We start from the raw sequence: 26,697 nt of genomic DNA on the forward strand, positions 1-26,697 counted from the left end.
TACCATGGTCTACCTGTTAAGACTGCGTTCATAGTCGTTTGAAATGTGACCGGAGCATTTTTGAGTCCAAAGGGCATTCTAAGATACTCGTAATGGCTATTTTCTATGGAGAAGACAGTCTTCTGTATGTCTTTCTCGTCCATTGGTATTTGGTAAAAACCGGACGCTAGGTCATGTGTGATGAAGTATCTACTTCTACCTAGCTTGTCCAGGATGTCTGATGTGTTAGGGATTGGAAATTTGTCGTCTATAGTTTTGTTGTTCAATTTTCTATAGTCTACGGCTATTCTCCATTTTTGAGTGCCAGCAGTATCTTATTTCTTTGGAATGACCCAAATCGGAGAGGTCCACGGAGACGTTGATGGTCCTATTATGTTTTCAGTTAACATTTTTTGTATTTGCTTACAGACTTCCTCTTTGTGACAATGAGGATATCTGTAGCTTTTTTTTTATATACATGCAGTTACCGGTATTATGTGAACGATTGCTCTCAAGAATTAATGAAATTTTATGGGGTCACCATCTTATAGCGGTAGGTCTCTCAAAATATTAGGTGTTTGAAATTTTGAGTTTGAGTCATCTTTTTCTTGTGGCCGTCAAAAGTTGACAAGTACTGGTATGTGTATCATCTTTGGAAGTGGTTAGGAGATATACTTAAGCCAAACGGAAGACTCTTGAATTCGTAATGGCCCCAATCAGTGGAGAAGATTGAAAACTTTTTCGAGTAACCATACAATTCATCCCGGTAAAGTTTGGATTTAAGATACACTCAAGGTGGAGAAATATGCGGCTTAATCTAACTGATCTAAAATATAATCGATTCTTTTAGAAACTTTTTATTCAACTGACGAAAATCCATTACGAGGTGTCCAAAGCTTCTGCCTCGAAGAACATAAGTTAAGACTACATTGGTCGGTTTCGGCTTTTTGAAAAGATTTACGACTGCGCCACTTTGATGTCTGATCAAGACTGATTTATTATTCTTATTTCAATCTACATCAAACCTACAACTTAATCTATATTAGCCTATACGATCATTACCAAGACAAACATCTCTTGCTGCCGATGGTCTCCACGAGTGTCCAATTCCCTTCGATGAAGCATCATGCGATCATGCGGTGGGAAGCTGCGTCGTCAGTATGTTCTGTGGAGATGACACTCTTGGGTACAACAATGTTGCGGGAGACAATGTTGCTGGTGAGAATGTTGGGTACAACAGTGTTGCTTTTGGACCCATTGCACGTGTTTCTGGTCCAAGAGTCCGGTCCGGTTCGGAGTTAACTAACATATAAGAAGAAAGATTGATATTCTCTTTTAATAAAAAATCGCCGCGATTTCTTTCGAAAAAGGTTCCGGGACTTTCTTATGCATCTGAAATTTCGTACCCAGCACAAATAAGGAGTTGTCTAAAGTGTCTATTTTTGCTTTAAGTTCATGGAGCATCTCATAGCCTATGAGACCATGGAAAAATTTGTGAAAATCAAAGATGTGGAACTTGAATGTTTTTTTCTTATAGATCTGAGAATGGGTTGAAGTCTACGTATCGATCGATGGCGTGTGTGGCTGAAATGTTCGATACAACTGATTAATCAATGGATTGATTAAGCTCTTCGAGCGAGGCCCTTGACTGTGAGTGTGCAGATGATGTACCAAAGTCATTCTCAGATGAAGAAATTCTGGACAGAACGCCTCAGAAATTGAGCAGATTATGTTGCTTTTAAGACCACATCCACCAGATGTCGTGAAAGAACTTTTCACTATTTCCTTGTTGGCCACTAACCAGTCTTTAATGGTCTTCACATCATTAGGATATTTTAAACAAGCGGACCTGCATTTCAAGGAGAAACCAAGGGTTTTCGAAGGCTCCTTATGAACCTCTAGAGCATCGGGCTTGAAGTTGAGGGTTATAACACTTACAGCGATAGGCGGAGATGCAAACCGAGATGGTACAGGTTTTGTATGTCCCTCAACGGTTGGGGTTTTCAAAGGAAACGATCGCTTTACGAATCTTGAGCATAGATAGTTTCCATTAGCACCCGTATCTATTGATAATTTGAGATGGAAGCCATGAAGAGACGGTTTTTTCACATACGGAATACAGTTGTTCGATTTTATCTTGGAAAGTTCGATGACGTCTCCACTTGAAAATTTAGGTTATCGTGTTCATAATTTGAGAAATTTTCAGCTATAGTTTCAGCCATATTTTCTGAGTGTGGTTCTGAGTGTTCTGTCTCCAAATAGTTAGTTGTATAAAATTCTTGGTTATAACTCGTGGAAGGAAGCGCGAACGCTTCCTAGTAGTTTTCCTTCAGCTGTTTATGGGCTCACTTAGATGTCTATTCCTGTTGTACTGTCTGTCTGTCTGATTAGAAATATTAGTCTAATGAGGAAGAACCTGTAAAGTTCCTTTGAGAAAAATGCTCACTTTGGGTGATCTAATAGACCTGATTTCGTTTAGCAAACTTAACTTGACTAGAAGTGCTACTCGGATTCCGTGCGGTAGGAGAATTTTAGGTTCTAATGATCTCATTACACACTGTTGGGCAGCCTGAAGTCTAACGGAGTTATTCTCAAAAAAAAAAAAAACGACTCACTAGTTGATGGAACAACAATGATCAGTCACGCTTGTTGTACGTTGTCCATCACTCTTTGAAATGTTGATGGAGCATTCGCAGGTCCAAAAGTCATTCTTAAAAATTCATAATGTCCATTGTTCGACATCAATCTTACTCGACTCGGTCCTCGGTCAAGTATCGTGATATGCATACAACATGCTAATTTGTCTGTCGTGGAAAAGTCAATGGCGAACTGTCATTTGCCTTTTTCATAACCATTTAGCAGTTTCTCCGCGTTTTTTTTTCCATCCATGTGAGATCCAAATTTTAAATGTAGTTGTTATTGTAATATTGTCAAAATTGACAAAATTGTGCAACAATTTCTGGTAAAATTGAAAATTTTTATCCCACATCAAGTACGCCTTAAATCTCAATCCGTTCATCTCTGTAAGTTGCTCCCCCCGGTGCGTGGGGGAGCAAACTTAGTTAAAAAGAATAAAAATGTACTTTACTCCCCCCGGTGGAGGAACAATCTTTCGAAACTATTAAAGGTGTAAGTTGCTCCCCCCAGTGGGGGAGCAACTTCTTTAAACAACACTCGGCGGTGATATTTACTTTCGGGAGATCCGAACTCACCCGTTTCTCAAAAGCAACTAACACTCTATTTTACTTCAATTTTTAGATTCGTGCACCAAACCTTTCCGATCTTTGCAAGATCAGCACAAAATGTGCCTTTTCTGGAATGGTGCGCCTTCGATGGTGGTCAGTTTGGGATGCTCATACAGCACTTATGTTGTCCAGGCGCGTTCTCCTCTGGTTCAGTTCCAGTTGATGAATTCTTCTGGCGTTTCTACGCCAATGAAACAGGAGTATGGCGATTATTATTGCCACGATAACGATTCCGTCCACGGAATACGACGCTATGTCGTGGACTGAAATGTTGTTTTCCACGACTTCGTCTCCACTAAATGGCCACATTATGGTACTCTTCCGTCGTTTGGTACTTTGAGGCGCATTTTATCCTTTGATAACTACCTTTTTTCTGCTTACTATGAATTCGTTGTGGGAACTCAGTCGGCCACCGATTCCCTTCGAATTTGAAATATGTCAGCGCTTTCGCATTGGTTTGTTTAACGCGACACTTTTTTTTCGCTTGGTTTAGGGTTGTTTCTACCGGCTAGTTTTCATAATAATATCACTTCCATTTTCTCCCCCCTTTGGAGCGCAATCGGTCGCTCCAAATATTAGCGGGTGGTAAATCTACTTCAGGATGCGGTTCTACCGCTTCTTCAATTGGATGATCGGTTGTCGCAGATTCGATGGGTAGAGGGGCTAACAGCCTAACGTTTCTTTTGTAGATGTTTGATCCGACGCGAATTGATGCTACTCGAACGACCCCGTCAGATCCAGCTTGCGTGTGAACGACGATTCCCATCGGCCACTTTGCCACGGGATTGTTGTCATCGCCGATCAGAACTATCTGGCCGGGCTTCAAGTTAGGCTGCTTTCTAGTCCATTTCGCTACACAGCGAAGATGTTGCAGATACTCGTTCTGCCATCGCCGCGCTATGCTCTTCTAAATGAGCCGACGGAATGGGTATAGCTGTCAAGGCCCTTCCTATTAGGAAGTGCCCTGGCGTCAGTGGTTCTGGAGCTCCAGCTTCCGAGAACACCGTTGTGAGCGGGCGTGAATTCATGATGGCCGCTACCTGATAGAAAACCGTTTGTAGTTCCAATATATTAAAGCTGGAACCTTGCGCGGCTGCCGTGAAGAGACGTTTAGCCACCTTTATGTTGGCTTCCCATAGCCCACCGAAGTTCGGGCTCCTGGGAGGGATGAAGGAAAATCTGATTCCTTCTTCAGCGGCCATTCCAACAATTTCATGCTGAAACAGCTCCGTGTTGTATACTTTCAGTAGCTCCGCAAGCTCTCTGCTAGCTCCCACGAAATTACGGCCGTTGTCAGAGTAGATCACTTCTGGTCTACCGCGAACTGATACGAATCGTATCATGGCTGCTATAAAAGCTCCAGTGGACTGACTTTCCACAACTTCGAGATGTACTGCTTTGGTCGAAAAGCATACAAATATGCAGGCGTATACGGTAAGTTTAGATTTTGCTCGCTGACTTGGTAGGACATGGAATGGTCCACACAAATCTACACCAGTGTGACTGAAAGCTGCAGAGGGGTTAACCCTGGGTCTAGGAAGCTGGCCCATCAGCTGCTCGAATCTGCGCGGTCTGGCTCGCGCGCATCGTACACATTTTTGTAGGACTGCTTGTGCAGTTTTACGAACACCACGCATCCAATATTTGCGTTGAAACTCAGCTAAGACTATTTCAAGGCCAGCATGCTTATTTAAAACGTGTAGGTTCAATAGTATTATTTTGGAGAACGGATGCTCCCTTGGAATCAAGATGGGTTGCTTCTGCTCTTCGGGTAGATCGGCCAAGTTCAATCGGCCTGTTACATGAATTAAGCCATCTTCAATCACTGGATTGAGATGCTGCAGTGGCCCTTGCTTCGTAGGGCTTCCGTGAGAACTAATGCTTCTTAGTTCCTCTTGCAGACATACTGTTTGCATATTTTTGATAATTAGACGCGTTCCTGCATCTAATTCTTCCATTGAGAGAGGACCGGTGCTGGCTGGCAACTTGGTTCCTCTATGCAGATTGGCCTTAAAGTTGAGAATGGCCCGTTGTATGAGAGCAAAATGCCTTCTGGTTAGCCTAAACGAATGGCAATACTTGTAGTTTTGAATTTAATCGTATGTTTCACATAAGGGGTGGCATGGAGCCATAGCTGTTTCTTCGTGGTTAAAAGCTTCCGAACTGTAATGCCACGAGAGATTATATCGGCTGGATTCTGATCTGTAGGAATGTAGCGCCACTGCATCTTGTTGGTTAACTCTCTGATAACCTTAATACGATTCTGTACGTATACTTCGCTGTGCTGCTCGCTCGATTGTATCCACGATAGCACTACTTGGGAGTCGCACCAGTAATGTACTGTGCTGACTGGCTGTGGAATGATGCCGATCACTCGATACATCAGTTCTGCTAATAGTTTGGCGGCAATTAATTACTTTCGTGGTAGAGTGATATCCTTGATCGGTACTACCCTTGACTTTGCGCAAAGCAAATTCATCGTTTTGTTACCTTGTCTGTCGATTGCGTAGGCGTAGATAGCGCCTCCATAAGCACGAAGAGAGGCATCCGAGAAACCATGCAACTCCAGATGAGCCGCGTTACTTGGGATTGCCTTTAGATTTTTGATCATTTACATATGATTTTAAATATTCAAGTAATGAATCTTTGGCTGTGATAGCGTTTTTAAAAAAACTGCTACACATTTGACGGTCAACCAAAGATTAATTTTAGCAATCTTGGTTGTTAAAAGCATTGTTTCTATAACAGTCATTGGTGTCATAGTTGTTGGAATTATTGGTCTTGTTGTCTTGTCTGTTGAAGTTCATGTAATTTCGGTTATCCTCATTTTTGAAAAAGTTGTCATTGGTGTTTCTATTGTAATGATTTTCTCGAGTATTATTACTGTAAACGTTTCTTGGCTGTTGACGAGATGTTTTTGAGGGATTTAATCTGTTATGTATGTTCCTCAATTCCTCTCCTTTCTCGCATTCAAACTGGAGCTATTCGAGTAAATCCAAAATCGACTTCCTTCTCAGTGTGGTTGCTAAATATGAATCGCTTTCGAAATTTCGAATTGCTTTTGTGTTTTGAAATAGTTTAATTGCTCGAGTTCTGTAATTATGATATGACTCCAATTCATTTTGGTTTAGTGTCTCAATTTCCTTTATAATCGACCCTATGGAAATTTCCAGTTGGAAAGCTTTTTCCAGTTTATTTTTGACTCTATCCCTTGTTGTATCCATTATGTCGCAGAGTCGTTCAAGCGCTTCCTCCTTAAGTTTAGTATAAACCATATTCAAAAGTGGCTTATGGTCAACTCCTTCCGGTATGTCTTCTGCAAATTAATCAATTTGCATTACAAAGGGTAGTAGATCCTTCGATTTCCCAAAGAACTCTGGAACGACCTACGAGGCTTCCAGCTTTGGGAATTTGTAATTAGGGGGGTTTGCCATTTTGAATTAAGAGATCGAGTGAAACTTAAACTATCTTTAAAAACTGTTTTTTAAATTTTTCTGCAAGAAACTCAAAACAAGTCGACTATTCTACAATCAAGAATATTACAATCTGAATGTTTTTTTTTAGCAAGACAGCTCATGCGGTTAAGAAATTCATTTTATCGGCCTTTTTTTCTTGTCAATAAAAGGAGAAATGAAGCAAGCAAGCTTCGTTAATTTTCCTTAAATACTCCCTAACTTAAGTGAACTTCAGTTCATTTAGAATGAACGAAGTTCACTTTTCTCTCTCTTAACTCTTGAAATATTAATCACTCTTTTAATTCTGAATCATCACCGGTTATTCAAGAGTAAACGAACTTGTAACAGTCGTGTAGGTTAGGCCACAGCAAAAGGATCTAACTGACGAGGTCGCTGGGTAAACAACCAGCAAGATCGTCAACAAGATCCTTTTCCTGTGGCCTAACCTACTCTTGGCTACACGACCGTTACAAGTTCGTTTACTCTTGAATAATAGCTTCCTAGGCTTTCATTACCGATTTTTCTTAACGATGTAAGTTCATAGTCCAGAGTTTTTGAGTCTTGAAAGTCGGGCAATCAACCAAGTTCGATAAATAGAAATTATGTCTACTTTTTTTCGCCTAATTCCATATTTTTTGTTAATTGAACTACTTAAACAGAAGTTGTGTCTTTCTCGGACAATGCAAAAGCTATCATCCGTTGAAAACTGTTTGGACTAATGTTTATTCCAAACGGTAATCTTACTAATTGGTAATGACCAGCTTGAGTTGAAAAACGCTGTGAATTTTGGTGATGTTTCATGTTTCATCCAAGGGAATTTGTTGAAACCCTGACATCAAATCTAAAGTTGAAAAATGTGTTGCTCAATCGAGCTGATCAAATAAGGAATTTATTCTTGGTAAAGCAAATTTATTAGTTATAATCTTCTTATAAGGCTTCCTGAAGACTATGACAAAGCGGAACTAAGTCCCAAAAATTCCGTTTCTTTCTTTAGGAATTCTCATTCTCCGTTTCTTTCTTTAGGAATTCTCATTGGTCCAGCTGAATTTTGAAGTTGAAATTTGTCAAACGTTTCAAAACTTTTTCCTGATTGGTTTTCTAAATTATAACCGATAATTATGATATAAAGATATACAAAACAAATTGTACCTATGTATTATGCTAAAATGCTGTTCGTTCATACATTTTTGAAATGTCCCGGGTGCTCCTTTGAGCCCGAAAGGCATCTTTGTAAATTGATATACTGCTTTATCTGTAGAGAAAGCGGTCTTCTCCATATGTGCTGGGTTCATCGGAATTTGGTGAAATCCTGATTTTTAGTCAATTGTTTTTAGGAAAGTGATGGTTCCTTCTGGATCATAAATTTTGGCTTTGCATTGAGCCATGTATTGCGAACCAATGATGCCATAAAAAAATGAAATTGTGATTCGTCAAACGTTTGAGTTGGAAATTTTGGGCTTAAAACATTTTCGGTCACCTTTTTGTTAATAGTTTTTCTTCCCATCATATTCGTGATACTAGTGTCTGTAATTCTAATGCTGTTTGGGAAAATACCTGGTCGAATGATATTTTTATTTGCTCCGGTGTCTTATGGGATATTTAAGTTTTTGAAATATGGTAAATAATTTACGGTACTTTTGGTTGATGTTTGATTGTGCAAAAATTTAAATCTGCGTCATCCTCGTCGGATTGTTCGTTTGTCTCGCTATTTTGGTTTTCGATTTCTTGGTTATTAATCAATGGGATGTCCGTCACGGGGAAAGCAGGTGGGAGGTTCCGAGAAAATCCGGTTTGCTATCCGGTACTACGGCCTCGTTGACACTTATTCCTGTTTTCCAGCAGTCTAGTCAAGCGTGGCTCCTTCTACCATTATAGTGAGTACGGCTCTCACTATCGTTAGTTTAAGTTTTTCACTTAAGCCTGGAGATTTTCACTTCACTATTGGAACTTAGTTCCTTTTGAAACTTTACTTTTTCCCCAGGAACGGGTCAACCCAGAAGGGGCTGCCCAGCAACACCCAGTCCCTGGTCTAAAGCCACGGGGACTAACGGGTTTGGGCGCCCAAGGCCTCTTTTGTTCCTGGGTCTCAGGGCGTATGTTAGGCTGGGGGAGCTTTCGGACGGGTGGATTCCTAAGTAAAAGAAAATTACCTCGTTTTAATAAGATGTATTCGGCGAATTCTGTTCTTGATGGAAAGCACACGGGGGTCAGGATGGTAACGGGACAATCGTCTCACTTCGTCGGGTCGTCTTGGGTCGCCACGGGCCGGGCGACGCCTGGAGGGAACGGGAGGAATGCGGTGCGGTACCACGCACCACCCTCACGGCACGACTGGGCTTGGATAGGCGAACCACACACACGCCTAGGGGACCTCTCGGCTGGACCGTCGTTGCACCAGACGCAACGTTTGGAGACGCCTGGTTGGGACGGGAGCAGTACGATACCACGCACCACACTAACGGCTGGCTGTTTCGGTCTCTCTTCTTCGTCTCGCTGGCAGACCAACCACGCGCTTTTGACTAGGCGCGCACCTTGGTATGCGGTTGGGCAACGGGATGGAATCGAAACGGTCGTGCGATACCACACACTCTTGGCTGGCTGAAGCTGTCTCTTTCCGGTTAGACCAAGCACGCGCTACTGGCTAAGCGCGCACCTCGGGACTCGGCTTGGATTCACACGCACAGGTTTTGTTGGCTTTGGTTTCGTCTCACCACACACTTTCCGATAACTCGCGCTGCGCTGCTTCTCGATCGTCTAGCGGTACACTCGCGCGGCACGATCGAACCGAAGGAACTTGTTCGGATCGTTGAAATTCGATGAGGTGATAATACTTTGTGGAGCGCTGTCTCGATACGTCTGCCCACTTTAGCTGCCGGAAACCAAGCGACTTGGTGATTTGTCTCGCCTCAGCAAGAAACCTCGGCTCGGCTCTGCTTGCGTTCTTCCAAAACGCGTGAATCTTGCGGCCCTGCGTTATAGGCGTACGCAAGCCGTCAAACCCATGTGCGTTCTTCCATTTCACCTACTCCTCGCTGACCACTCTTTTGAATTCGAACTCGCCGTTTACTATTAAACTATCTATTTACAATATCTTAAAACCTAACTCCGACCCATCAATTTAAATTATAAAAAAAAAACAAAAACAATGTTACCGAGTTGGTAACAGTCCCCCTCTGGTCAAATTAAAAAAAAACTATTGGGATTATATAATTCAAATGGTTTTTTTCTCTAAAATTTAAAAGGAATTTTAACGTTAAATTATTTATTATTTAAGCAAAACAAAAACATCATTGGCTCATTTCGGTGAATTCGATAATCATCAACATTATTATTTTTTTCGAATTTTACAATTAATCGAACATGCCTCCATTATTCTTCGAAGGAACTTTTAAACATTTTTTTTTTTAATTTTTTTTTAATCGATGTCCAAAATCCTCAACCAAACAACACCCTTCAATTGACACGAGAATAGAACGAGATCAACTATTCATGGTCCTGTTCAAAAACAAATCAACAACTTCCATAAACATTTGATCGGTCTTGTACAAGTGCACTTAATTCTGTAAATCGCGAATAGGGTTGTCGAATCAACAAATAATGATCATTCATCGAATGAGCCGAATTACCAAAATAAACCGAATAGTTATCATCAACCGAACAGATGAATAAATCGGTATTCCGTTTAGAGGTGATTGGAGTATCTGGTTTGAGCTTACAACACCTGCTGTAGCTAGTTGTCAATGTCGTAAATGAGCTTGCGGACAGAAATCTTCATGGTTTCGCGAGTGTTGATGCCATATGAGTGATCGAAAGAATCGAATGAAGTCGAGAGCTATTTATTCTATACGATGTTGACCATTGGCCAGATATCTCGTGAACCGATTATTTATTTACCGCCTAATACTCGATTTAAAATATCAATCAGTGATAATTCTGATGACTACTTTGATTGGCTACTTCTTAACCGGTTTAAGAAGATCTTTTACCATTTCATCAATTTTCTTGATACGCGCGCGTTAATGAATTTTCGTGGACGTCTCCACATTTTTTAATTTTCATGAATGAAACTATTAGATACGTATCCGAGTTTACGAAATTGTTTCGAGGTAATGGATTGAATGTTCCGAGTTATCCGATTTTTTTCAAAAGATGTAACCACACCACGAACCGCCAGAGTGATCAGTTCCCACGATCGAAGAGTAGACACAAAATTTGACTATATTTTCAGATAACCTATCTGTCTTCTAGGCAGCTTTCAGTAAGCATGCCGGCCAAACTCCGATGTTTTGACCATCTGCGTTTGCTAACTCATACGAAGATGAGCCATACCTTTTTAGTACCGTACAAGGCAAATATTGAGGACCTAGTTTAGAATTATAAAACTCAGCGGAGTTAGACAACTTAGTATTCTTTTTATAAACCGTATCACCGACGGAAAACGGTTTCGCGTGTTTACGTGAACGTAAATTGTAATTCCGAGTCGAGGTTTCATGAGCTTTAATAAGATTGTTGCGAACACTTTCATACAGTTTGGGATGTTCATTACGAATTCTTTCCAGTCTATTCTCTACCGATTGTTCATTTGGGTTTACGAACAACTTATGATCGCATCCCTTTAACACAAATTCCTCACCTCTTGCAACGCGAAACGGACTATACGACGTAGATGAGTGGATTGTCGAATTGATTACAACTTCTATTTCAGATAAACGTAGGTCCCAGTCACGCTGACTGGTCCGCGCGTAAGAACGGATAGCTGTGTTGATAGCGCGGTTGACACGCTCTACCGGGTTGGCTTGCGAATGGTAACGCGACGTAAGCCAATGTTTGATCTGGTATCTCGACATTAATGTAACGAACTCTTTGGAGGTAAAAGTGGAACCATTATCTGTTAAAATTACAGCAGGCACGGAGTTTCGATAAAACCAATGATCTACCAGCTCAGTCGAAAGTGATTTTACCGAGATTTGAGGAAAAGCTTTTATCTGTACCCACTTACTGAATAGATCTAATGCAACCAGGATATATTGCTTGCCACTTTTGGACCGCGGCAATGGACCGATATAATCCAGAGCGATGATTTCCCACGGTCTGGTTGGAGTACGCATGTCTCCCATCAATGGTGTTGTAGCGGTGTTTGGAGGTTTTATTTCCTTACAAACCTGACACTTTTTGATATAAGACTTTACGTCCTTTGTCATTCCTGGCCAATAATATTGTTGCCGAATTTTGGCCAGAGTTTTCTCTGCACCCTGATGCATGAATTGATCATGTGCTGCGGTTAGAATGTCTCGTTTATGATCTTCAGGAACAACGATTTTCCAATCAAATCGATGATCGGTCAAATCGTCCTGGAAAACGTATTTTAGAAGATTGTCTCCATCCAACCGAAAATCTGGGTAATCTTCGGGATTGGTGTCGACTTTAGATTTCAAATCATTATACCACGACGACTTTGAAGTACTTTGGATGGCCATCACACTACGTGAAAGCGCATCGGGTACAACGTTGTCTCGTCCTCGACGATGAACGATTGTCATATCATACTGTTGTAACGATAAGCTCCACCGACTTAGTCGGGAGGATGTTTTCCATTTGGAACGCATTATAAACGTCAACGCTGACGAATCTGTCACAAGTGTAAAGTGACTACCCTCTATGTACCCTCGAAAGTGTTCAATAGATAGAAGAGCGGCAAGTCCTTCTTTTTCTGTAGCATGATATGATCTTTCTGGTGTCGTTAGTTTTTTTGAAAAATACTCGATGACGTGCTCCTGATCAGCCAGGCGTTGCGTACCCGATCAGGAGAGCATATCAAAATAATAGCTCAAACGTATCTCACCAAGATATTTACATCTGATTCAGTTATAATTAAGTACTCCAAATTTTCGATTTTAAGTTTCTCTAATCTGAATTATATCTTATTCTGATTGACAAACTTGAATGGGGTTGAGCTCATATTCAATGATCAAGATTTTTTTCGGATTGTCCTAAAATAAAATGATTATATCATATTTTGATATACGTACAACTTTTTCTGAAACACGGACATCGAAGTCAACGGCTCAAACCTTACATTAACGAGTTTCGCTCAACAGATTCATAAAATTGAATCAAATTTTTGGGAAACCAAAAATGGGGCATGGTTTTATCAAATAATGTGGTTTATTGACCTTCCACTAGAAAATTTTCTCGAAGTACTCATATCTTGATAAGTTTTAATTTTGATATAATTTGTTCTGTCCAATATCAAACTATGCTATCTGAACCAGATATAATCTTGATAGGAGCATATCAAAAACTGATATAATTTAGCTATGATCGTATAGATTTTTTGATATAATTTGAGATATTTTAACATCCTACGAGTACTGAATTATAACTCATTTAGGTAGAAAAAAATAAGTATCAAAATATCTCATTTTGATATAATTTTGTTTTTCCCTCCTGATCGGGTAAGAACGCCGGCCACAGCGTGGTTACTCGCATCGGTATGCAAGATGAACTCATGATCAAAATCAGCACTTGCTAGGATAGGTGATGTTATCAGTTTCTCTTTAATTACTTGGAATGCTACTTCTGCCTCAGATGTCCACTTGATGGTCTTGTTTTTAGTTTTTAAAAGTTCGGATAATGGAGCAGTTATCTTACTATAATCGGCAATGAATCGCCGATAATAGTTTGACATGCCAAGGAATCTCCTTAGCTTAGTCACTGTCACAGGTCTTTCATATTCTACAATAGGTCTTATCTTCTCAGGGTTTACCTGTAAACCTTGAGAAGAAAGAATGTAGCCGAGGAAAGGTATTTCCTCCAGGCAGAAGTGAGATTTTTCCAGCTTGATTGACAAATTCGCTTGTCGTAAACGCTTGGAGATCTCGGAGAGAAGCCGAATGTGGTCCTCGAATGTCTCTGTGACCAGGACTATGTCGTCCAGGTACACAAAGACATTCGGCTCCAGCTCACCGTTTCCTAACACCCTGGACATAAGCCGCGCCAAGCTAGCCGGACTATTTAGAAGACCATAGGGACATCGGCGAAAGGCGAACATCCCACGCCCCTGAACACTAAATGCGCAATACTTGCGAGATTCACGTGCCAGGGGTATTTGGAGAAACGCCTCCGTCAAGTCTATGGTCGACAAAAACTTTGCCCGGGGTAACCGGCTCAGAATCCGTCCAGGATGCGGAAGCGGATACGCGTCACGAACGGTTTTCTCGTTGAGCTTCCTTGCGTCGAGACAGAGGCGAATTTGACCAGATGGCTTTCGAATTGGTACTACATTCAGAGACCAATCCGAATTGGACTCTTCAATTATTCCTCTTGCTAACAATCGATCGATTTGAGCGAACAGACCTTCCTGAATTTTAGGAGCCAAGGGATAAGGGTATAAACGAATTGGTTTTGCTGATTTAAATTCATCTTTGATCACAATATGGTGTTCACACAAATCGGTAGTGTCCAGATAATCAGAGTCAGCAGTTTTGAAAGATCGTTTGACTTCTTCTAATGACGCTAATTGCTCAAGGCTAAGCCTTGGCTTTTCAGAGTCCGTCAGCTGTTTGACTGGACTTTTTGAAATGGTGGCGATTGCTGGATATATCCCAAAACGTTCCCAAAAGTCAATCCCACAAATGCAATCTTTAGTTAAAGAAGGAGCTACTAAGGTTTTGATGATTCTGGTTTTATTGTTGTATCTAAAAGGAAGTAAAACTTCTCCGATGACTTCGAGATTCGAGCCATCTGCTGTTCGTAGCTCTACACTATCTGACAAGGGACGAATTTTAACACGATTCAAACGATCAAAGACTCTGAAGTTGATAAAAGTTAAGCTGCTACCCGAATCAAGCAAAGCTTGAATCGGAATATCATAGATTGTTAAATCTATGTGTGGACGATTATCCAAATTGTTACTTATGGTGATTTTATGAATTTGCGGTTTCTCTTCTTCATGTTCAACAGTATGTCTTGGGTTGTAAAATTTTTCTAAATTGGTTAAGTCCGGTAATAAATCGAATTCTATAGTTTGCGCGTCTTGAAGTTCCTGCGGCTTTAGGACTTCCTCGACACGTTTTTTCGACAATATGGGCAGTTTTCTGAGGTGAAACCTTTGAACGCACACCTATAACAGAAAACTCTACGAGGAATCGGACATGTTTCCAAATCATGGAGGTCTCCACAATTGTAGCATTCTCCTTCCCCAGGTGGTACATAGCTAGCTACTATTCGTTGAAAGTTATTACTTCTACTTGTTCCTAATCCAGGGTCTGAAGATTTGTTGGATATTTTATTCATGGTGGGTTTCGAGTAATTTTGAGACTTGAATTCACTATTTACAAAGGTCTTTTGACCTGATGGTTTCGCGAGTTTCGGATTTGGTTTGGAAAACGGGTTTTTGTTACTTTTATCAGGTAAGTTTTTCGGATTTTTGGAACGATCATAACCTTCAATTGGACGAGACAAATTCGGAGATTTTCTACCCTCTGAGATGGCACAAGTTTCCTTTTTAGTCGGACCAAAAACTCTGGAAAACACTGAAAAGTCGGTTGCATCTAAATCCTTCCCCAAACTTAAAAGATCTTTCATTGTTCGAACATTTTTCCCGACCAACGTTTTTCGTGAATCGTAGCGTAAATTCGACTTCAAAATTTCCACCCGTTCGGATTCAGGAATAGGGTGATTCATTGCTAAAAACAGTTTTTCCATTTGTAGGACGAAGCTCTGGTTCCCGTAAGGGAGCGTGGGTAATGCAATCAGACATCGCAGGTACTTCTTCCAAAAATGGGTTCGAGTCACGATTGGGTAAAAACGACGCTGAACATTGAGGAATTTCCTCTTCGGGAAACAAAAACGGATTGGTTTTGTTCAACTTCGGAATTTCAGTAGAACGCGGGCACGGAATTTCCTGAGTCTGAACCGGAAGACTAGGACGGTTATTAGACGCGGAAGCTTGAAACTGGGCGGTAGTGATAGTAGTCAAATTATCTAATTGTTCACGCATACCATTAATTTGTTTCGCTAACGATTGGATTAGAATACCGACGTCTCTCATCGCCCTATCGAACTCTTCTTTCGTCACAAATCCTGGCTCTACAACTCGTTTCGGAATAGCACCGGTTCTTCGTTTTTCCGCGAACGTGAATCTATGATTATCAAAATGCTCGGACTCATGTTCTCTATCGGGAAACGCGTTTTCAGACCAAAAACTTTCATTTAAAAGATCCAAAACTTTCCGAAACACGAGGTCACTTTCGAAACGAATTTCACCGATCGCGTGGTTTTTTATGACGGCTAATCGATGACCTAGGTGGAGTAACCGAGCTTTCAAATGCGACGTCTGGCTTCTGGGCAACGAGGTTACCATTTGATGAATTTTACGATAATTCTTCTTACAAATTTCCAGATCCATTTCGGGATCGATATCGTAGTGAAGCTCAAAATTCTCACCGTCGGCTTCATTTCGCAAAATTTGCTTAAGCAAACTTGCACGTTTTTGACGCGACGCATCTTCCGCGACGATGACTTTCCGAAGAAGAAGCTCATAGTCGAGCTCCTCCGATTGCAAATCGTTTGGGCACATCGCACTATACACAACCTCGAAATCGGTACCGGAAATGGAAGAACGCCGTGAATGCATGTTTGTCAACCGAAAAAAAAAATCACAAATGCTCGTGGAAGCTGTCGTCACTAAAATAGCCACTGAATAGAAAGCACTTTCACTTTTACGCCCCGCTCACTTCAAGGTCAATATTCACGTATAATTCAGCTTCAGATTAACAAATTTACCGCGTGTTTAGAAATTCCTTCTTCAGAATAATCAGCCTTGTACTGTGGTTTTCCCACCGCGGAATCAAAATCAAAAATTCACTTCAATAAGCGTTTGATGTGACCAGAGGAGACATTTAATTTTACAAAGCTAATTTGGAAAACTCCCCCTCCGCCAGGTGAAAGAATATTCAAAGAATATTTTTCCTCTCCTGAGAACCTTTTTGGTTGGGCGCCAGGTGAAACTTTGCTTTTATTTCGTATACTTCACGGAGATAGATATGAGCGCACAGCATATTAATGAGAGATACGCTGGTTTGATTAGGGGCAAGAAACATAAGCATTTAGGAATATAAGGTTAAGCTGGGAAGATCTGTGCTAGATATTATCATTCGGGTCGTTTCCTCGATTTCTCAAACCCGGAAGATTGGGTAATCGTCTGAATCCTGGACACGGCCGTCTCGATTACTGCTAGTCTACGTCCAATCTCAGTTTGCCCCTCCTCTAAAGATGTAATCCTAGCGGTAAGAGCAGTCAAAAGGATCAAGCTCCTGTCCACTGCTACTTTGATAGTATCCATGGTCGCTTTCGGATTCTTGATCTCTATAGCGCAACTTTCCTTGGACAGGCCGGGATCTATCTTCACTTCGTCACACCAGTTAGCTACCACAGAGACGCCTGAAGACTCCATTATGATAAAGGATTTAGAAATAAAGACTTATATATCGTTTGATGTGCCTTCTGGCCATTGGTTTTTATACAATCTCCCACCCTAATCACCTAAATACTTACTCTAGACTTTTTCTGGGGTTTTCTCATTTTTCTGTTCTCTCTCTTAAGTAGTATATATTGTGGATTATAGAATCTAATAGTATGATTATATAGTGTAGGTTGATTAAATGAAACTTAGATAACTATTTAGTTAAGACATATAGATAATATATAGTAAGTAGAAACATATAATGATTAGTATGCATAGTGAGCCGAGGCTTCTATTAATTCTCCTACCAAACCCTCGTCTTCTTGGGCGTTACCGGCGTCAGCCTGAGCGGCTTCATACGCATCGAATATGGCTTGTACTCGATCATGATATTGACAGGCGCGGGGCACTCCCATATATGCTCGCAGATCTGCCTCTCCTTGGTATCTTATCAGGACCTCCCTTGCAATCCAAGCGAGGTTTCTGTATTTTTGGCAGAGATACCCTCTAGAGAGTGTACGAAACCATAATACGGGTTTCGATCAATCAGGCGAAAGGCGTTCATCGCCACCCTCGCTTCTCCCGGGAATAATCCCATAACCCTCGCCCATAGGAAGTTAGGGACGAGATCCAAGGCTTTCTTGATCAGGGTCACACAAGTAAGCCCTGACAGAGCTGCTTGACGTACAATGATTTTCAGTCGCATATTTTCCTCGGGGAGTATCTGTTCTATAGCTCTAAACCTGTCCGCGACGTTGTCCTCAGTGAACGTGATCGGGAACCGATCATGATACCTGCGGATTAAATCGACAGACAAGGTTATTTGCCTGCCCAGATCAGTTTTTACTCCTTCCATGATCTTCTCAAGGCATTGAGTTGTTACAATGCCTTTCTTGGCGACGGCGGTTACCACGCAAGTGTATGCTGCAACCGGGGTTACGTATGGGCGCGAATCAGGATCGGCCCTAATCCTCTCCATGACCTCATCAAACACGGCTTTCCGATCTGCTGGATCTATACGTCTAGGCCCTGCAGCTTCTGGTGCTCTTTCATTTTCAGGTGCTCTTTCATTTTCTTGCATCAGGGGGTTTCCTTGTGTTAAATCGCAGCAAGCGATAGCATCGGGGTTCCTTAGTATGGCCAGACATGCTGCGTACATGAGCCCATCTGCCACCTGCTGAGCCGCCATTTTCTCTGCCTGATATAGGCCGGTCATCTCGGCAATCATTAGCACTTGTAAAGGGACTCTTCCGTTCTCATTGATGGCTTGCATCCTAGATTGGCATACGACGTTAATTAACATCGGCAGCCACATCTTCTTATCCTCGTCTGATAAGTCTGCTACAAGCTGTGAGGTCCTTAAAATCAGCTGGCGATAGACGGTAGGGCCAGAGAGATAATGGTTTTTCAGAGCGTCCATCCAGTATATAGACGAGTGGGCTTGGAGGTCAGCTTGAGCATTCCTATCGTTGTAATCTCGGTTTAAGCCTCTAGCTCTATTAGCTTCCAGGGACGATGGTGGGTTTTCTGGTCGTCGTTCTGACCCGCCACTTCCTTGAGAAGGTCCTCCTCGCGCTACTGGAGCCGAAGAGGAAGTAGACGCCTGACGAACAGGGTCAGACATGGCTAATTGAACAGGTGTTTGGCAGACAATAGCAGACACTTGGGTGGAGCTCTCGTTACTCGGTGAGCTACAGCTTGATTGACCTGGCTCTACGTCACTCACACGTACTTTCTGCTTAGATCTCAGGGTTTCTTCGGTTGGTGATCTAACTGGCTGTGCAGTTAGAACCAACGCTTGTTCTGGGGCCTCTGAGATCTGTGTATTATCCGTGTCTGGTCCGGGGAGGTTAGCTTGCGCTAGACCTGCGGATCCAGGGTCGTCTTTGCTGGAGGTGGATCTTCTGTTTTTCTTCCCTATTTTGTCGACTCCCTTTGCAAATATCTGTATAATCTGAATAAGCACAGTACCGAATACTGCGGATAAGGTATCCAGGAAACACCAGTCTGCAAGCTAATAACCCCTCACGGCTTAACGTCTCTTTAGTCAGCACTAATCTCTCGTCCGGAAACTCAAATACTGAATCACCAACGTGGAATCTAATGTTCTGTGAACTCAAATTTGATTTGAACAATCTGGAAACGGTCGGTTTATCTCGGATATAGTCAAAGTCTTTCTTACTCAACATTTGCGCCTTCCGGCAACTGTTACCAACTCGGTAACATTGTTTTTGTTTTTTTTTATAATTTAAATTGATGGGTCGGAGTTAGGTTTTAAGATATTGTAAATAGATAGTTCAATAGTAAACGGCGAGTTCGAATTCAAAAGAGTGGTCAGCGAGGAGTAGGTGAAACTTTACTTTTTCCCCAGGAACGGGTCAACCCAGAAGGGGCTGCCCAGCAACACCCAGTCCCTGGTCTAAAGCCACGGGGACTAACGGGTTTGGGCGCTCAAGGCCTCTTTTGTTCCTGGGTCTCAGGGCGTATGTTAGGCTGGGGGAGCTTTCGAACGGGTGGATTCCTAAGTAAAAGAAAATTACCTCGTTTTAATAAGATGTATTCGGCGAATTCTGTTCTTGATGGAAAGCACACGGGGGTCAGGATGGTAACGGGACAATCGTCTCACTTCGTCGGGTCGTCTTGGGTCGCCACGGGCCGGGCGACGCCTGGAGGGAACGGGAGGAATGCGCACCACCCTCACGGCACGACTGGGCTTGGATAGGCGAACCACACACACGCCTAGGGGACCTCTCGGCTGGACCGTCGTTGCACCAGACGCAACGTTTGGAGACGCCTGGTTGGGACGGGAGCAGTACGATACCACGCACCACACTAACGGCTGGCTGTTTCGGTCTCTCTTCTTCGTCTCGCTGGCAGACCAACCACGCGCTTTTGACTAGGCGCGCACCTTGGTATGCGGTTGGGCAACGGGATGGAATCGAAACGGTCGTGCGATACCACACACTCTTGGCTGGCTGAAGCTGTCTCTTTCCGGTTAGACCAAGCACGCGCTACTGGCTAAGCGCGCACCTCGGGACTCGGCTTGGATTCACACGCACAGGTTTTGTTGGCTTTGGTTTCGTCTCACCACACACTTTCCGATAACTCGCGCTGCGCTGCTTCTCGATCGTCTAGCGGTACACTCGCGCGGCACGATCGAACCGAAGGAACTTGTTCGGATCGTTGAAATTCGATGAGGTGATAATACTTTGTGGAGCGCTGTCTCGATACGTCTGCCCACTTTAGCTGCCGGAAACCAAGCGACTTGGTGATTTGTCTCGCCTCAGCAAGAAACCTCGGCTCGGCTCTGCTTGCGTTCTTCCAAAACGCGTGAATCTTGCGGCCCTGCGTTATAGGCGTACGCAAGCCGTCAAACCCATGTGCGTTCTTCCATTTCACCTACTCCTCGCTGACCACTCTTTTGAATTCGAACTCGCCGTTTACTATTAAACTATCTATTTACAATATCTTAAAACCTAACTCCGACCCATCAATTTAAATTATAAAAAAAAAACAAAAACAATGTTACCGAGTTGGTAACACTTTTAAAGATTTTTGCTAAACTCTGAACTGCACTCGCGACGGTCCCTATTCGGGCGCCAGTTAAATCTCTCGGGTTCCGGATTTCTTAAAAAAAAAACACTCGCGACAATTACGACGGTCAAACTAGAACTGATATATTCAACTGATTTATCCAACTCCTAACCGATGCGACGGTGTTCGATCTGATGTGTCAGCAACCGCTTTCCGTTGCTGGCCGTCCGCCCGAAACGCTCAGGTTGCTGTCGCCGAGGTCCGCCAAGTTCCGCTGACATATCATCTTTCGTCTTCGACTTGGTGCACTATGGGTAAACGGTCGGGTGACCAGGTTGCTAACTAGCGTCCCGTAATTTTATTAGCTATTGCTGTTACGTAAAGTTTGAATTGGTTTCGAATCACTAGTGGCTCAAAATTGTCCAATATTTGCTCAGCAGTAGCGAGCCATGACGACAATTGCTTGCGGTTACCGTCGAAATTTGGGATCATTTTCGTGAGTGCGTTTTTTATTTCTCTTGGAACTTCACAGTTTCTTGTAGAGTAGAATTTCTCTTGGAACGCTTCTAACTCCGAGCGTTCCGCCACACAATTTTGGATGTTAGTCTTCTCTTAGAACAACTAAGCATCGATAAAAAAGAATGATTACCGCAATGCTGGAAAATTTTTATATTCTACACTTTACACTTAGAAAAATGTAAGAAAAAAAAAAACTTACCCTTGCAATCGTTTGGCCGGCGGATGCGCTAGGAGAAATGTACGAGAAGTAGGAGAATATTTGATCCAACTTTTCTCCGTTTTTCAGGATTGTTATGACGTTCTTACTTGTCTGGTCAGTCCAGAGCCAAGTCATGAGCTTATCGATCGGCTGTGTTGTGATCCGAGAGAAATACTGGAGACTTGTTAGAGCGGCACAATTTCGATATCTAAAGCTCAGAGTGCAGGTTTGAATTTTAGACCACTCGTCCGTGGGAAATCTCGCAAAGCTCATGTTTACTGCTGACAACAAGCTAGAGTAGTTGGTGTTTTGATTTCATGTGCCGCACTCGATCCGATAGGAGTTCAAGACGAAAGCGTCCGGAGGCTTCTGTCTCAGAACCTTGATGAATGCTTCCAAATGGTTCATCAGGATGTTCTGATAATTTTCTCTTATTTAATGTCAGATGAATCATGTAAGGAGCGAGGCACATCACCAGCACATAGGGACTCGCTTTTACGGAGGGTGCACTGGTTTCGACCTCCAATTCACTACCTCTCGTCTCCGCTTTCCCTTTCACGATGTTCTGAATGTTTTTCGTGATAAGTTCGGGCATTGGAATCGCCATGTCCGGTGCACTTCGGACCGGACGCGCCTTATGCTGTGCTTTTTAACCATATAGCATAGTCTTTGAAAGTGGAGAGATATTCATTTATCCATCGGCTTCGAAGGTTCTATACATCCTAAAAAGGCCTTTACAATTGGTCATCGAAGCCAAAACTTCGTTTGGTTCTCCGCCGGAAACATTTTTGTGGCTGGCAAGGCAGCTGTAAACTTCTAACTTTATATAGCCCTGAAAATAGCAAAAGTGATTAAAATAGTACACCATCCCCCTTTCAAAGAATGATGTAATAAAAAGAAATCTTAATTGTTTTTTTTCATTTGTATTTTTCATCACAACTTTCAAGTTTAAGGGGTTTTGAAATTAAAATGCTTAATCTTACTTGAGATTCCATTTAATCATAGGTAGTTTATTCTTATCGTGTGCTTTTTGCTGAATCGAAACATTAAAAAAAATCCCGTTGTTCACGACAATCGCTTATTTGGTATGGTGTGGTAAGGTATGGTAAATCTTTTTGTTCTTTTGTTAGGATTAGATTCAGTCCGAAAAAAAATTGATACCCATAATCACACCTACATTAAAGTAATAGATAGACCAACAGACACACTCATACACTAACACACATGCGCAATATCGAAACTTGTACGCTAAGATGCACACTATCTCACCAGAAATGCTACCGTTAATGTTTGTTGTTGATGTTGTTGTTCTTGTTGCTGTTGTTATGGCTACCACGGTTGCTGCTGCTGGTGAAAAGATATGAAAATCACATTGCCTACCTCTAATAACATAATTCAAAACATCGCAATAGACACCGCTTTTGTTCAGGGCATGATCAAATTCATTCTCCTCCAACCATCACTGACACTTTCTCCGTTGCCCATACTTTGACCTATTATCCCAAGCAACTATAAACTTCCGTTTAAGCTTATTCAGCTTAATAGTACAATTACTTTCAAGTTCCGAAACAAAACTATCCCTTAATTGAACTTGTCTCTTTCGAAATCGGTTATCGAATCTTTATTCAGCCATTATGGAACTTTTAAAGCACGTATTTGAAAAAAAAAACATGGATATTTTAGTTGTTGGAGACGGAACATGAAAGTGTTTTGAAAAAGGTAGCTCGCGATAGGATTCAAAACAAGCATTTGTGATCATTACGTGTCCTCAAAACGAACATAAATAGAGTATCATGTCAACATCATTCTCACACAGCAGAGCGCTGTCAAAAAACTTCTACGCTTTTTTGTAAATCATTTGTTAACAGATAGTAGACATAATATCGCTAGAAATGGAATCAATCACTCGTATTGGTAGACTCTGAACGTTCAACATGAAAAAGTATATAAAAAACAATAATATTCTATGCAATTTTCAAAAAAAAATCATAAGGAAACAGAAGAAACGACAAATGTTTACGCCAAAATGCAAAACCGATCCCCACAGAGATAAATGAAGCAATAGTTCTTGTCCATACATGCACCTACACAAGTGGTTTGCCCGTTTGTTTGAGACAAAATAAAATGGAAATAGACAACATTTCTTACACAAAACAAAAATAAAATACAAACCGCATGTTGATCATGCCGAAATACGCTTCAACAAATACTTACAACAAATAAAAAAAATAACGTGCGTTCAGGTATCCGAAAAAAGGTCAAATGAGAACAAATTTTAAATTAAAGCATCCTGTACGAAATAGCATTCAATCTCAGTTAGAAACGAACTCAATGAAGCGAGAGGGCGAGGGGTTTCACATTAGTAATGCTCATGTTAGTAAATCAGCTGTGATTAAGTTAGGAAACAAATTTACGTTCACTTACGAAAGTTTTTAATTTACTTAGTAGCAGAGAACGCGGGTTTTTATCTCATTTCAGCTGAAAGACGCAAACAATAACGAAATAGTATTCAAAGCAGCTTTAAAGAGGAGAAAAAAAAGGAAAACATAATCAATTAACCCAATTGGTTTGTACTCGTTTGGGTAAGTTTTGTTTTTTTTTTAAATTCAACTCGGATGAAAATAAGCAGCATATAAAGAAGCAAATAATCTTCCAAACTAGTGAAAGAAATATGAATAGGGTTTTAGCATTAAGGATGGAACTACAATTTCTTAACAAATAAATACAAGTAGACAGGATGAAAGAAAAATGGAACTAAGAGAGAGTGAAATAAAGTAATCTGAGCAGTTAGAATAAAAAAACGATTGAGATTATTTGCCGGGCAAAGGAACGAGCTCATTCACGCATTGGTTCAAATTACCGTTCATAAGTTTAAAAGTATTAAATGGTGCATTTCCTTCACCCGCTTCAGCGATGGTGTATTCGAATTTTAAATTAGCTGATAAGTTAAACTCCAAAACAAATGCCATTGTTTACTTTCTTGAACGTATAGATGTATGCTTTTTTTCTTAATTAATGAAATCGATTGTTAGGGTAATCCCTTCTTATGTGGAACTATACAATTGGAATTGAGTTAACTGCCGATCCGTTACACAGTTGAGAATGGAAAGCTCGATTGTACTCAAACAAGAATGGGAAGAGAAAAAAACAGAAGAACTCATCATAATGCAGCAAAATATATATAAACGCATCATAAGATAAACTTACAACACAACAAAGCATTGTGAACGATATTCATCAGTGAAAGTGAATTATGGAAAATATAATCACCCCTAGCCCATATATCAGTTAAATATATGCGATACATTTATAGGAGAATTACTTGAAGATACAACGTATGTATAACTTAAATTCCTATAGAAAACAAAACAAAACATCTGTAACCAGTGTAATAAAACACCTTACTTTAGAGACTTGCAAGAAATAAATATTTATATTTAAATAAAGATTTGTATTCCTTTGTAAGTATCCGAAAGCATATGTGTAGGCATATCATATTTCTTATCTTTGGAGGTTACAATTATGAATAAACTCAAGGAAAGGGAACGCGAGATCTAGGATTTTTTGACGAAGTTAACGAACACAAACACATATTGGTTCTCAATGAACCCTTATGTTTCCTCGAAGGGAATCCGTCAACTTAATACTAAGTCTTACATCTTTGGAGGATACGATGGCTAGTATTTCACAAATGCTAACACCACCAATCCACAGAAAGTGTACCTTGATGCTTTTTCTTGAAAATCAATAACGGCGCAGGCTACGTCCTAGTAGTCAATAGATAGGAAGAAAAATGAGAAAGGAAAAAATTCGTGTTTTTGGGCCGAGGTGACCTCTGCGTCCTAGCAAATAATATGGGAGGGAGGGTAAAAGGATAAGGTCTTTTCAATGGAGAAATAGAAAGCAAGGAGGGAGGTTCCCATACAATTTTTCGTGAGAGAACTAATCAAGCCAACGGAACCAAACTTGGCATGCAAGTGTTTATGTGTAGGAAGATTATTTTAATGATGGTTTGAGACTCCTCCCTCCTTCCAGTGTGAAGGAAAAGGGGGATGACCTCGTATACAATTTTATGCAAAATTCGAGAACTAATCAAGCAAATGGAGCCAAATGTTACATGGGTGGTTATGTGGGTACGAGAAATGTTTCTATAAATATTCAGGACTCCACCCTTTTTGATTGGGGAGATACGCTACGAGTCAAGTTTCTTCGATGTTTGAGATCCATCTGTTCTTCCACTGCACTGTGGTCCGAAAGGGCTAAAAGTGGAACTTTTTTCGTGGCGCCTCTGTCTTTCATCTTATCTCTTAAGTGTCTTCAGAACATTTGCTTCTTCAAACATGCTTCATAACTTGAAAGCATCAAAAGTTAGCCAAAGTCCACTATAAAAAAAATAAAAATATTAACTTTTTTTTAATTTTTTATTAAAAGATAGAGCTTTACTTTGTACTACAAAGTTGTAGAATAAGTGCAAATATGAAACTTTGTTGAATACATCAAAACTCTATCTCTTTTCAGAGCAGAGTTATAAAGGTTTTATTTTGAAAGTTATTTAAAAGTTAGTTTTTTAAACTTAACTATAGTTAGATGAGGATTGTTAATTTTAAAAATCCACTTGCACGTTTTTGCAATAAACGCTCGTGAAGTTGAGTAAAAATAAAACTTAAAGTTGCAATAAGTTGACTAAGAAACGTCGTAGAATGTTGAAATCTTGTGCAAAACGTGTAATTTGAATGCTTCAACAAATGTTCAGAACATTTTATTCATGTTAATCCTCATCTAACTATAGTTATGTGTTTGATTCCGGATGAGCCAATTACCACCAACCTGTGTAGTAGTTTTTCCGTGGTTGGACTTGATCTCAAGCCGACCGTCGCACGTTACCAGCAGATAGGATGCCTTTGCTGGAAACCCTCGAATGTCCCCTTGTATGCTGGGGGTTTTCTGGAAAACAGTAAACTCGCAGATTTTTTATAAGTTAACTAAATATAATTGACGGTTTTGCTTTACGTTAACTTTACTTATAAAAATAAAATGCACTTAAAATTTAAAGCCTTTTAGACCCGGCCAGGGTACAAACTCGTTGTTGGATCGGTAGTCGGTGGTCAACTAACAATCGTTCGCTGCTTGAGACGCTCTCAACTCCTCACAATTGGTTCGGGTGGTGCGATGTTTTTCCAATTGTTATCAGAGCAATTCTCCCTATTATCAGCCACACAGATCATCATTGCTGGTGATCGAAAATCGGATCCGACGACGGCTATTGTTGCTTGCAGCAGAGGAGAAGGCTCAGTAAATCGG

At 41.1% G+C, this 26,697-nt stretch overlaps 1 protein-coding gene across 1 annotated transcript; it reads right to left on the reverse strand.

The window, feature by feature from the left end:
- Positions 1-4,063: 4,063 nt before the first annotated feature.
- On the reverse strand, positions 4,064-5,182 carry LOC129743352 (uncharacterized). The gene has a single exon (XM_055735335.1). The coding sequence runs from the start codon at positions 5,180-5,182 to the stop codon at positions 4,064-4,066; it is 1,119 nt and encodes a 372-aa protein (XP_055591310.1).
- Between the last annotated feature and the right edge of the window lie 21,515 nt (positions 5,183-26,697).

Source organism: Uranotaenia lowii, chromosome 2 (assembly GCF_029784155.1).
Source record: "Uranotaenia lowii strain MFRU-FL chromosome 2, ASM2978415v1, whole genome shotgun sequence".
Lineage (NCBI taxonomy): Eukaryota > Metazoa > Arthropoda > Insecta > Diptera > Culicidae > Uranotaenia > Uranotaenia lowii.

Bases quoted from the DNA above. Each gene is read 5' to 3' on its own strand.
- LOC129743352 (XM_055735335.1), bottom strand. From the start codon at position 5,182: ATGGAAGAATTAGATGCAGGAACGCGTCTAATTATCAAAAATATGCAA.